The sequence below is a fragment of the Trichomycterus rosablanca genome, chromosome 22 (genome assembly GCF_030014385.1).
Source record: "Trichomycterus rosablanca isolate fTriRos1 chromosome 22, fTriRos1.hap1, whole genome shotgun sequence".
NCBI classification, from domain to species: domain Eukaryota; kingdom Metazoa; phylum Chordata; class Actinopteri; order Siluriformes; family Trichomycteridae; genus Trichomycterus; species Trichomycterus rosablanca.
The window spans coordinates 5,213,801-5,225,245 of record NC_086009.1 but is presented as its reverse complement, the minus strand read 5'-3'; the positions used below and the strand labels follow the sequence as shown (position 1 = coordinate 5,225,245).

Here is an 11,445-nt window from a genome sequence, read left to right as displayed (position 1 = left end):
TAAAATATAAACCATTAAAATTCAAACCATTAAAAACCATTAATCTGCATGCTAGTTGATGTGAACCAAGACTAAGGTTACATGGTCAACATACATCGCTGGATTAAACAAACAATCCATTTTGATAGGGTTAACTGACAAAGCGTGTGTTCTGTTCAATATTTACCCAGCTGTGCGGTTAAAAAGTACAAATCTCATTTCAAGAAAAGTTGGTACCATGTGTACAATGCAAGTTAGATAATAATATAATATATATAATATAATATATAGTATAATATTGAATTTTCTCAATAAATAAATGACCAAGTATAATATTTTATTCATTTGTTTAATTACTTTTACGACTTTTGTGAAACCTGATTATTAGGTCATATTTATAAAAAAAAAATATTGACAAATGAGGGGTTAAAAAAATTATAAGCACTACTGTACTCTATAAGGTACAATAAAATATTTATCCCTCTATTCAAACCATGTGTTTCTGAGCTCGATATTTAGGTTGTATTATGCTTTATAAGATTTGAAGATATTTGCCTTTTCTCTATTGGCAACAACTAAATGAGGTGCATGTAGTTAACATTTTAATTTGCAGCCAAATTCAAATAACATTTAAAATAAAGGTTTTAACAGTAAAATGAACCTTTATACCCTAAATAAACATTCTCTCTAAAACAACAAATAGCACAGAAAAGTTGATTTTAAATTGATACTGTCTTATTACAGTTTTTGCTTTTCAACAAAAAGGTTATACACAGAAAATTAGACTATGTTGCCTTTGTTCCTAACAATACATGAACAAGATAAGTGTGTAAAAGAAGACCACCACAAGTTATCACTACCAGATATCATTGTTGACTTTACAGTCTATAACGTTAAAGACAACAATTGAACATACACCGTAAATGATATCAACCCACAAATACACCCAGAAACTGATTTTGTCCAACTTGTTTGCAAGATTCTTCTTCTTTTTTGCCTGCTTTTCCTTATCGTCCATCTTCTCCACAAAATCCACAATCTTTTCTATAGCCTTTCCATCTGTAGCCATGTCAACAAATTTCATAGCTCCACCATTTTCTATTCAGAAAAGAGAGGACGGTCAATAAAAAAGCTTTGACACTTCAAGCATTTATATCTTAGTCCAGTGCATCCAAGCAGGGAAAGTTGACCTTATTGTTACTGTAGCCATGTCTGGTTTGTAATATTATCCACTAGACTTAAATGGTTAAATGGTTAATAAACACACTATTTTTGAAGTATTCAACCCAGAATTATATAAAGACTATACAATCTCTTAATAGTTTGAATGTAAAAACTTATTTTGGAATTAGAATGGATTTTGAAAACTTTATTTGTGAATGTGTATAGCAACTGTTAGAAACCCCAGAGTAAATTTGAATTGGGTCATCAGGTAGTAAATGTGATATTTAGAATGTAACTATAACTGCCTGGTGTAACCTGCCTGGTTTACACAGCTTTGGAAGTTTGAAGGATATGAAGTTTCCATCCGTAGCCACCTTGGTGCACACCATGGATACCAGCATACTCAGCACCAAAACAAACAGACAGAAGCAGAAGTGATAACCTGGCAAACAGAAATTCCATTTTTTAGCCTGAAGAAATTGCTTCAAATTCTGTTATTAATCTATAATTTATTAAAAACAAATAATGTTTAAGTTAGGGTTACTTTAGAGTTAGAATCGGTTTAAGGTCAGTGTTAAGGTTAGGTTACCATAAATAACTCTAGGGCTGAATGATATGTCAGTATAAATTAAAATAATAAAATAATCAATAAACACATGCACACACTAAAAAATAAAAATTGGTTTAATCTTAAATGAGCCTTTAATTTCTACTTAATTTATCATTTCAGTACTGTTGTGTTTGCGTGTAGTCCTACTCACGTATCAGTGGACTACAGGGTCCTGGGATGTTGGGAAGGTAGTCAGTAAGGATGAGAAGGAACATGGTAAAGCTGAGCACCAGTGTGATTTTAAAGGAGCTGCGTTTCCCCATGTCCAGTGGCAGAGCAAAACTTACCAGATCAGCCACCATGATGAGTGCACTGGGCAGGACCAGTGACACCAGTGCTTTGAAGGGGTTATAGGACACCTTAACCTGGTCATGATAGGAGGTGTAAAATCAAATCATTAGGTATTAGGTCAAATTAAAGACAATTTTGTCAGTTGGCACTAAGTACGGGTAACAGTGGTTATACACCTTTCTTACTTTCTGAAACTGAACATACGTTAATCAAAAATTCCCCACACTAAAAAAAAAAATAGTTCATTTACATGAAGGTAGTTATGGTCACTTCTGTTTTTGTCCATGCTGAGCTCTACTCCCACAGTTTCCCATTCACCCTGACCAGATCCCACTGGCAGTACTAAACCATACTTGACCTGCAACTCACAAGCTGCACCAACACAAATAAATCATCAGTGAAGAATGTTCATTCATTATACAAATTACTTATGGTGTGTAAAATGTTAACCATACCATCAAACAAATATATACAACTGGTAACATCTTACAATTGCGGCTCCATCCGTTGATGGCTACTGGGCATTCACCTTCCACAAAAGGATAGGTGAAGAGGTTGATTCTGCACACGACTGTGATGTACATGGCAATGTTGTTTTTCACTGTGCCATCGCTTTTCACCAGTATATCATTAGAAATGGGCTTCACACTCATATACACTCTAAAACACAGAGAAAGACAGAGGTTCTGACACAACATAGTGATATACATACACTATATGGCTAAAAGGATGTGGACTCCAGATCATGAGCTTGTTAAGCATATCATTCCAAAACTTTAGGTATAAGTATGGAATTGGCTTTTTTGATGGAGAGAAATTTGAAACAATGCCAAAATAGATAGTGTGAAAAAAACTGAAGTAAACCTCAAATGGCTTAATATATGCTTAGATAGTTTCTTACTTGTAAATGACTTTAGATAGAAGCACTTGCCAAATGAATTAAATTAAAATGAAAAATTGTTTGCACAGATAAAACAAATAGTCTGACTTACGCATTCTCCACAGTGAGATCTGGAGTCCATATTTTATTAACAGGCAGCATCAGTTCGCCGAATGTACAGCCTGTGTCGGACCATGCACTGGCTAGGTCTGGGTCAATCCACTCCTATTAAAATAACAGCAGTATTTATATGTATAGTAGATTCAGAAAGTATTCAGTATTACACACTTTATTGTTGTTTGAGTTTAAATGGATGTGATTACCATTTTTGCCCATCTATTTAATCACAAAATTACTCAGACTTTTCATTAAATAGTTTGTGAACGCCCATTTGGCAGCAGTTACAGCTGCAGGTCTTCTTCTCTCTAGAGCTGTTTTATTTTTTATCGGACATATTGCTTGTTGCTCTGCCCAGTGAGTTCAGACACTCTGCCATAAAGGCCTGATTTATGGGGTGCTGCAGAACTGGTTGTCAGCCCCCCAGGTTCTTCTATCTCAGCCCAGAACATTTGGAGATTTTTAGAGATACCACTGGGTTCTTTCTTACCATCACTGACCAAGTGCATTCTTGCCCAGATTGGCCGTCGGGCCAACTCTAGGAGGGTTTAAATCAGCACTAGTTTTCTTCTATTTAAAAAGGCACAGCACTAACTAACTTCTTTATTTTCACTTAAAACCTTAGATATTGTGTTATATCCTAGCTTTGACCTATGCCCTGCCACAATTTGCTAGCAGGTCTACAGACAGTCTCTTGGACTTAATACCTTGTTTTTTTCATCCAGACAACGCAGGGTTAATTGTGGGACCTTATTGTCTCTGGTGTGTGTCTTTGCAAACTATGTTCAATCAATTACATTCACAAGAAGTGGACACCAACTGAATTCTAAAAACATCTCAAGGATAAATAAAGCAAAAAACAAATAAAGCAAACCTTGATGCACATTGTCATTTGTGTAGATTGATGGGTAATGGCAAATACACAACACAAGAAAGTGCTCAAGAAGTCAAGGGGTCTGAATACATTCTAAATCCACTGTATATGTTTTCTGACCAACAAATGTTGTTTTTAATTACAATGAACACAACCTCATATGTCAATAGACAGCTCTATTATTGTGTAAAAACTTGTGGTGCTGATTAGATTTTTTAAAACAACAGAAAACTTACCATCTCAATTTTAACTCGGCTAGAGAACTGCATACGTTGGGTGTCCTTATAAGATTTTAGAAAGCAGATAAGTAAACATACATCTAATTAATGAACTTGTTATATCAGTCAAAGAAAAATAATTAGATACATTTTGGTGTGTTGATACCTACAACAGAAAGTGTCTCATACTGGATTTTGGTGAGGTTTACGTTGATAACACAGTTTGCACTCTGGGGTGCACTCTGCAGTTTCTTGTTTATGATCAAATCAACCAGGTCTCGACGTGAGGTACAAGCTGTCACTGGTTCTACAGACACAAAGAAGCTACTGAATTACAACACAATTTCCAAAAAAGTTAGGATCAATTTGTAATAAAAACCAGCAGCAGTGATTATCCATTGTTGCATAATGCACCTTACAATGCGACACAATGGGACTGGACTGCACAATCTAGCGCCTTCCTTCAAAGAAACACTGTTTTAATATGTGTGCATATATAATGTTTATAATATATAATCTTTAATAATATATAATATATGTGTGCTCTTGTTTTTATTTGCATTTTACTTACTACCCCAAATCTTTTTGGAAATATGTTTGTACATCAGTTAAACTATTGTTAAAATTTAAGTATTATTGTCAGTTAAAGCCTATAAACTATAAAACAATTATGAATTATTATGAATTAAAAACGTATAGTTGCTGTAGGTCCTGTTAAGCATTTGTATTATTTAATACATTTCTTACCAGTAAGAAAAGCCAGAATAATGATGATCATCCATGTAGAATCCATGCCTGCTTTCTTTACAAAAATTATTTAATAAGTAATTAATTAATTAATTAAGTTAATTAAGTAAATAAACACCTAATGTTAGACATTAAAATCTCACATTACAATAAGAAAATCCGAAAGTGAAATTCAACCTTTAAGTTTCCAGACTTTAATATGATCTACTTCTCTTGTACTCTCAGCAGCAGCTCCTCTTGTCTAACAGGTATTGAAACAGATTTTAAAAGGCACCAATTCCTGCCCTAATGTAGCATTACAAAGTTATAAAGAGTAACAAAATACACCTACGCCTACCTTGCAAGTTTATTTTACTGATTAGAAACACAATACTTGGATAAAAGCTTTGCCTTTTTGTCTCATCAGTGCGTTTATGAGTACATCATTTCGATAACAGGCCTATTGATTGGGATGTTTATTCACCTGCTTTATGCAATGCTGGATAAACAGTATAGCATATTATCTAAATAGTTTAGATTTTAGGATTATAGCTAATGGAAAGGTAAACAGCACATTTGAAGCTTGCTAGGGCATGTGGGTTCATCAGACATTTCAAACATTTCTTTAAACAATTGCAAAAAGTTTGTCAGCCCCTTAAAATTACGTGAATTCTTGCTTGTTCTAAAGTGTGGTGTTTTGTAAGTGATAATAATAGACACATTGAAATCTGGTTTAAGATTTCTTTTATTACAATTACGTAAGTTGCTTGTGTGTAAGGAATTGTCTTTTTTTCTCATCCATCTTCATTTAAGCTTAAGGTAATGGACTGCTATCCTGACATTTTCAGGTAAAAAACTACTGTTACTATTTCTAATTCATTGTTTCTTTTGTGACTGGGAGGTATTCAGGCTGCCCAAAGGCAGTCCAAACCATGATACTTTACATTTTTGATGACATTTTGATGCTGATTTTAATGTTGACATCTTATCTTTCAAACATATCTGTTCATTTCTCGACAAGAAAAAGTTTCTCTAAAAACTTACGTTTATCTAATTGCACTGCCACAGAATTATTGTGGAACATTCAGGAATTTATTTTGGACATACAACACTGTATTTGATGCTACACTTGTGTTGTTCTTCATCTCCTTTTAAAATGCACAATTAAACTAGAACTGTTTTTGCAGGACAACCACACCTAAGGACATTATCAACAGTACTGAAATTATTGTATTTGTAAACATTTTGTCTTTACACTTGCATTCTTTTCAGGTAGGCCCAATATAGGTTATTATAATTTACACCAAAATCATTGCTTCACCAGTGGTAACAGATATTTTAAGTCATAACAATTTATAAAATGCAACTTATATGTCTTTATGGACAGCTGTGGCCTAGAGGTTAAGGTACTGGACTAGTAATCCAAAGATTGATGGTTCAAGCCCCACCACTGCCAGGTTGCCACTGTTGGGCCCTTGAGCAAGGCCGTTAACCCTCAATTGCTCAGACTGTTACAGTACTGTAAGTTGCTTTGGATAAAAGTGTCTGCTAAATGCTGAAAATGTAAATGTATGGACTATCCCCCTCCCCCTTTTTTTATTTTATTTGATTAATTTTATACACTTGGTAGCAATGGGTATGTAGCTTTCACATTTGTACTTGATGATCAATAGGCATGTTCACCTACTTCTGGCCATACAGTGTGCTTCTAAAGGCAGTTCAAGTGCTAAATTTTATCTTCTTTAGAGTCTTTAATACAGAGATAAAACAGTATTGTCATCATCATTTTGAAATCGGCCACAGTATTAGGGGGAATTTGGCCTTGGTGTCACCTCAAATTTAAACAGAAATCTGCATTGTTTATGTTTAGTTTATTAAAATTGTGACATGGTTTTGTTGTCATATTATTATTTCCTTAATAAAAGTAATTTGGTAAATGTTAGATAACTTAATAAAAGGTTAAATAAATCCATTACTTTGGTGTTAGATTAAGCTCATTATCCACAAAAACATTTTAATTACTATTAAATAGAGTCCCAGTAATGCTAAAGTTTGGGTGTTTATTATGCTAGCTCACACTCCAGCACAGCTGATGGCGGCACTGCACCGCTGTCTGACTTTTACAAGCGTTCACGAATCAAGAAGGTTGAGAATGAATGTGTTGGTGTGAACTAACTGGTCTGGTCAACAACACACTGTTAACGACATTTTTGTAAAGGAAATATGTTAATTTGGCTTATTTTTCCCTCAGAAATAGACTAATTTTATCATTTATAAATAAACTACCGTTCTCTTTCAAGTTAAGCTAACTATTGGCTAGCATTGGCTAGCATGTTTGCTATCTAGTTAGCTTGTTCAGATTTAGTTTATTTATTGTATTGATTTAGTTATGAACAGAAAAAGATCACTGCTTTTAAACACGTTTTGTGGAAAGAAACGAAGATTTGGAGCTGACAGTCTCGTCGGACATCCAGAACATGGGGATTTTCAAGGTAGGTTTGGTTTGACGCATGAACAAGCTCGAACAGCTGATTGATACTTTTGGCCTTTCACCTAGTTTTAGGAGGTTTGTTAATAATGTGTACGTTTATTTAAACAGATTTAATAAGTCACCATAATCTTTTAATAGTTATGATAATATTAATTTGGTTATTAACTTGGTTTCATTAATTTCCATCGGGATAAATAAAGTATCTATCTATCTATCTATCTATCTATCTATCTATCTATCTATCTATCTATCTAAATGCTGTAATAGATAGATAGATAGATAGATAGATAGATAGATAGATAGATAGATAGATAGATAGATAGATAGATAGATAGATAGATAGATAGATAGATAGATGGATGGGTGATTCTTCAATTGGGGGAACTTTTACGTCCCTAGGTTATAAATTTGTGTTAAAAATACTTTATTACAAAGCAAATATTTTAGGTATTAGATCATTCATTGCATCACTAAAAAAAATTACATACCAAAATAATTATGATTTCCAGTTTTTGTGATGATTTAAACATTGATATTTTGCTACTTTGGCCTTGTCCCCAACCCAGACTTTAAAACTTCTCTGCTCTAATAAAATACTAAAAAGTGATCAATTCATTATAAAAATCACAATATGAGTTTTATAATAACTTAAAAAGACAAAAACAATATGTAATTTTTTTTTTTCATATTTCTACAACCTATGCATATTTTTGAGCAATATATTTCTGTCCCCAGCATTATCGTCATTACCGCAGCAGTGTACGGTTTCTGTAGGGAATCATTTGAAGGTAACACTTGTTTATGTTGTAACCATGGAAACAAAGACTTGCAAGGAAGCACATGCCAGCCATGAGAGAAAACTGACATTCTGATCATAGAGTATATTTATTCAGCGTCATTACCATTTACATCAATATTGCAGTACTTTACCAAAAAAAAGAAATTTACACATTATTTATATGTATTTAAAGTGCATCTTGTACTAGCTGTTGACTAGCTTTAGCAAATCCATGGCCTAGCTAGTTTTTTTCTTAAAAAAAAGTAAAAATTGTCATTACCGCAACACGTCATTACCAACACATAATGACATTTTGCTATGCCACTTCGCAAATAAATATAAAATATTAAAATTAAATTGTAGCCATCATTAAGTCTTTGCTCTAAAGCATGTAAGCATTATCTTGACATAATTAAAACTAAATTATTACTAATTTTATTTTTCAAAAGTTAAGATGGTAAAAAGAGCCCGCAATTGAAGAATCACCCAGATACTTTATTTATCCCTTGCAGACAGACGTAAATACCTAGTGGTTAAGGTACTGGTCCAGTAATCAAAAGGTTGCCGGTTCAAGGCTCACCACTGCCAGGTTGCCACTGTTGGGCCCTTGAACAAGGCCCTTAACCCTCAATTGCTTAGATTGTATACTGTCACAACTGTAACTTTGGATAAAAGCGTCTGCTAAATGCCAAAAATGTAAATGACAATAAGATAAATACATCTGCTGGTATGCACAAAGTATAAACCCCCATTATCCAATCCATTAAAGGAAAAGACCTACGTTGGACCAACACTGACCACATATTATTTGGGTGGTGAAGAATTCTGAACACGGCATTTAGGGGATCTGACCAATTTTGCATTGTAATAGGATGCTACACGCTCCACAGAGCACTTGGGTTGTTAATAAAGCTGCTTTACAGTCATAGTTACCTATTTTTATTTTTCTAACAGATGGACCCTGTGACGTTAAGGCCACATTGCAGTATCTGATGACTCTCTTTCCTCGGAAGTTATTTGAAGACAGGCTTCCACCAGTTGTCTTCAAACATCAGCTATACAGTCTACTCAGTGACAAAACCTTGGTGGACAAGCAACTGGTAATGCTATTTAATCTTCAGTCTTCTTAAGCCACAACACCTAGAAAGATGTCTAAGCAGTTTGGTGTATTGTTTAAATTTTTCCATAGACAGTTTGATGTATATTTTACTAAGATTACCTGCTTTAGTCTTACTGCCTTACTGAGTTATATATATATATGTACAGAAACATAAATCATTACATTTGTAGTATAGAGTAAGTTATGTAATGTCATTTAACTTGGTATGGGTTTATAATTCTGCACAATTGAATAAAGTGACTTCTCTGTGGTCAGATGAAATCCAAGAATCACTCAAAAAAAACAGTTCTGCTATGAAGCTGCTAGCACAAATGTCCAGAGACAAGTGAGCTTTATAACTGCATGAGTCTAAACGCTACTGTAAAAATAATAGTTTTTTAGTTTAAATGTACTAAAAGTATTTAGCAGTTCAATCGGAAAACAAACTAATTTTAAAACTCATTTTGTTTTTCCTCTAATGGCAGAATGATTTAAGAGATCAAGGAGAAGTGCTGATGTTCCAGCTGGGCTTTGACTCAGACACCTTTGCCCTGGTGTTTACTGAGGACTACAGAGCCAAAGTTCTGGCAGGCCAGACTGGAAGAGACACTTATGCTACAGTTGAGAAGTTCCTCGATAAAGCGCTCCATGGCTGCTCAGGCCTGAGCTTCAGCAAAGATAAAATGCTAAAGGAGCTCCTCTTCACTGATTCAGAAATAACGTAAGAGCAGCATCATTGTAAAAGGTTAAAGTAACTTGAATGATAGAGCTTGGTCACATAAAGTGCTGTTTGAGTTTAAATTGGTCATCACAGCTTGAATGACGCAGCAGTGTAATGTGTGCTTTTGCTAGCTGTGTGCTAAGTTACTTAGGCCTAAGAATATTATGCTGTGTTGAACTGAGTAGTGTAAGGATGTTCTAGACCATTTTCATCTCTTTTTTTATAAATCTTAGCATTAGGAATGACACTTATTATTTCTTACAGATAGTTTGTATATATATTAATGTATTAATGTACCTGTCTTCACATGTTAATACATGCATTAAAAAATCTGTTTTAATAACAGGAAACTTGTGAAGTCGGGAGTGTTGACGGTGAGAGACGCAGGCAGCTGGTGGCTTGCAATTCCAAATTCTGGTCGGTTCACCAAATATTTTATTAATGGTAAGAAAAATGGAATTGTGAAGATCTTTGTCTAAATATGTCCAAATAACTAGGCATCCTAGACAGAGTGCGTGTCCTTGACTGCAGTCCAGATCTGCCTCCTATTAGGATATGATTTTCAGCCAAAATAAATATCAGAGAAGAAAAGACATGCTCAAACATCTTACTTGATTACTCTCATTTTAGGCCGCAAGGCTGTTCTTGGCATTGTCAAGAAGTCCAAATACAATGAAATCTTAAAGGCCGATTTGGAAGAACGTCGCACCCCGTCCCAAGTTAAACTGCATATAAAGTACCATGTTCACGACTTAATTGGTGCAGAACTGGTGGAATGGTAAGAGTATGTTAATCATTGTTAAATAACCGGTATTTGTATGTTATGACTAATATTAGTGATCTTTCTTTCTAGCATACAGACCACATCGGGGGCTTTGTTGCGATTTGTGGACACATGACCTTTAGCTGACCAAAAATGCTGAAGAAATGAATGCCATATCATATTAAGACCTCAGACATCAGTGATGATAATGGTTAATCGCATCAAAATAGTTCTGGTATTTGAACTGCAAATCTGGGCCATGGCCATCAAACTTGCTTCCAGGAGAAATAATTATTTATCATTTGCTGCCTTATTCAATTTTTTGTGTTTCTAAATAAATATTTGCAGAATTTTTGCTTCAGAGACTTGAAATGAGTTTTAACAACATTCATCTGTTACATGTTTACACATTTTTGCTTTAGTTTGCCAAATAAGAAAAATATGCACATGTCGAGCAGTGTGGTGGTGCAGCTGGGAGTGTAATGTGCACAGCAACTTGGGTACTGAGGACCCAGCTTTTAGGAGGTCAAAGGCCCGTTTGAGTGGAGCTCACCATTTATTTTTTGTCGTCATCAGTCAGGGAATAAAGTTATTCTGAAAAGAATTCAAGTATTATATAGCAACAGATGTGCCGATCTAACATGGTACTTTGTACTTTTTTGCCACTGTCCTGAACATCTAGTCCAAATATTGTAGATGCCAGTATCCAATACAGTTTTGATAAATGAAAATGT

At 34.4% G+C, this 11,445-nt stretch overlaps 2 protein-coding genes across 2 annotated transcripts; one reads left to right on the top strand and one right to left on the bottom strand.

The window, feature by feature from the left end:
- Window positions 1-835: 835 nt before the first annotated feature.
- Window positions 836-4,926, bottom strand: LOC134300301 (5-hydroxytryptamine receptor 3A-like). Its single transcript, XM_062985021.1, has 9 exons — window positions 4,881-4,926; window positions 4,304-4,440; window positions 4,152-4,196; window positions 3,037-3,149; window positions 2,535-2,704; window positions 2,295-2,416; window positions 1,905-2,118; window positions 1,463-1,585; window positions 836-1,077 (listed from the first exon to the last, which is right to left on the bottom strand). The coding sequence occupies exons 1-9, from the start codon at window positions 4,924-4,926 to the stop codon at window positions 836-838; spliced, it is 1,212 nt and encodes a 403-aa protein (XP_062841091.1).
- A 2,025-nt stretch (window positions 4,927-6,951) lies between these two features.
- stk19 (serine/threonine kinase 19) lies at window positions 6,952-11,083 on the top strand. The gene is made up of 6 exons (XM_063018749.1): window positions 6,952-7,351; window positions 9,083-9,228; window positions 9,713-9,948; window positions 10,295-10,392; window positions 10,579-10,726; window positions 10,802-11,083. The coding sequence occupies exons 1-6, from the start codon at window positions 7,249-7,251 to the stop codon at window positions 10,845-10,847; spliced, it is 777 nt and encodes a 258-aa protein (XP_062874819.1). The 5' UTR covers window positions 6,952-7,248; the 3' UTR covers window positions 10,848-11,083.
- Window positions 11,084-11,445: the final 362 nt, after the last annotated feature.

Coding starts and splice junctions, on each gene's coding strand:
- stk19 (XM_063018749.1), top strand. CDS start 7,249: ATGAACAGAAAAAGATCACTGCTTTTAAACACGTTTTGTGGAAAGAAA. Junction 9,229..9,712: donor CCTTGGTGGACAAGCAACTG/GTAATGCTATTT, acceptor CTCTAATGGCAG/AATGATTTAAGAGATCAAGG. Junction 9,949..10,294: donor TTCACTGATTCAGAAATAAC/GTAAGAGCAGCA, acceptor TTTTAATAACAG/GAAACTTGTGAAGTCGGGAG.
- LOC134300301 (XM_062985021.1), bottom strand. CDS start 4,926: ATGGATTCTACATGGATGATCATCATTATTCTGGCTTTTCTTACTG. Junction 1,586..1,904: donor ACCCTGTAGTCCACTGATAC/GTGAGTAGGACT, acceptor TCTGTTTGCCAG/GTTATCACTTCTGCTTCTGT. Junction 1,078..1,462: donor TCCAAAGCTGTGTAAACCAG/GCAGGTTACACC, acceptor TTTTCTGAATAG/AAAATGGTGGAGCTATGAAA.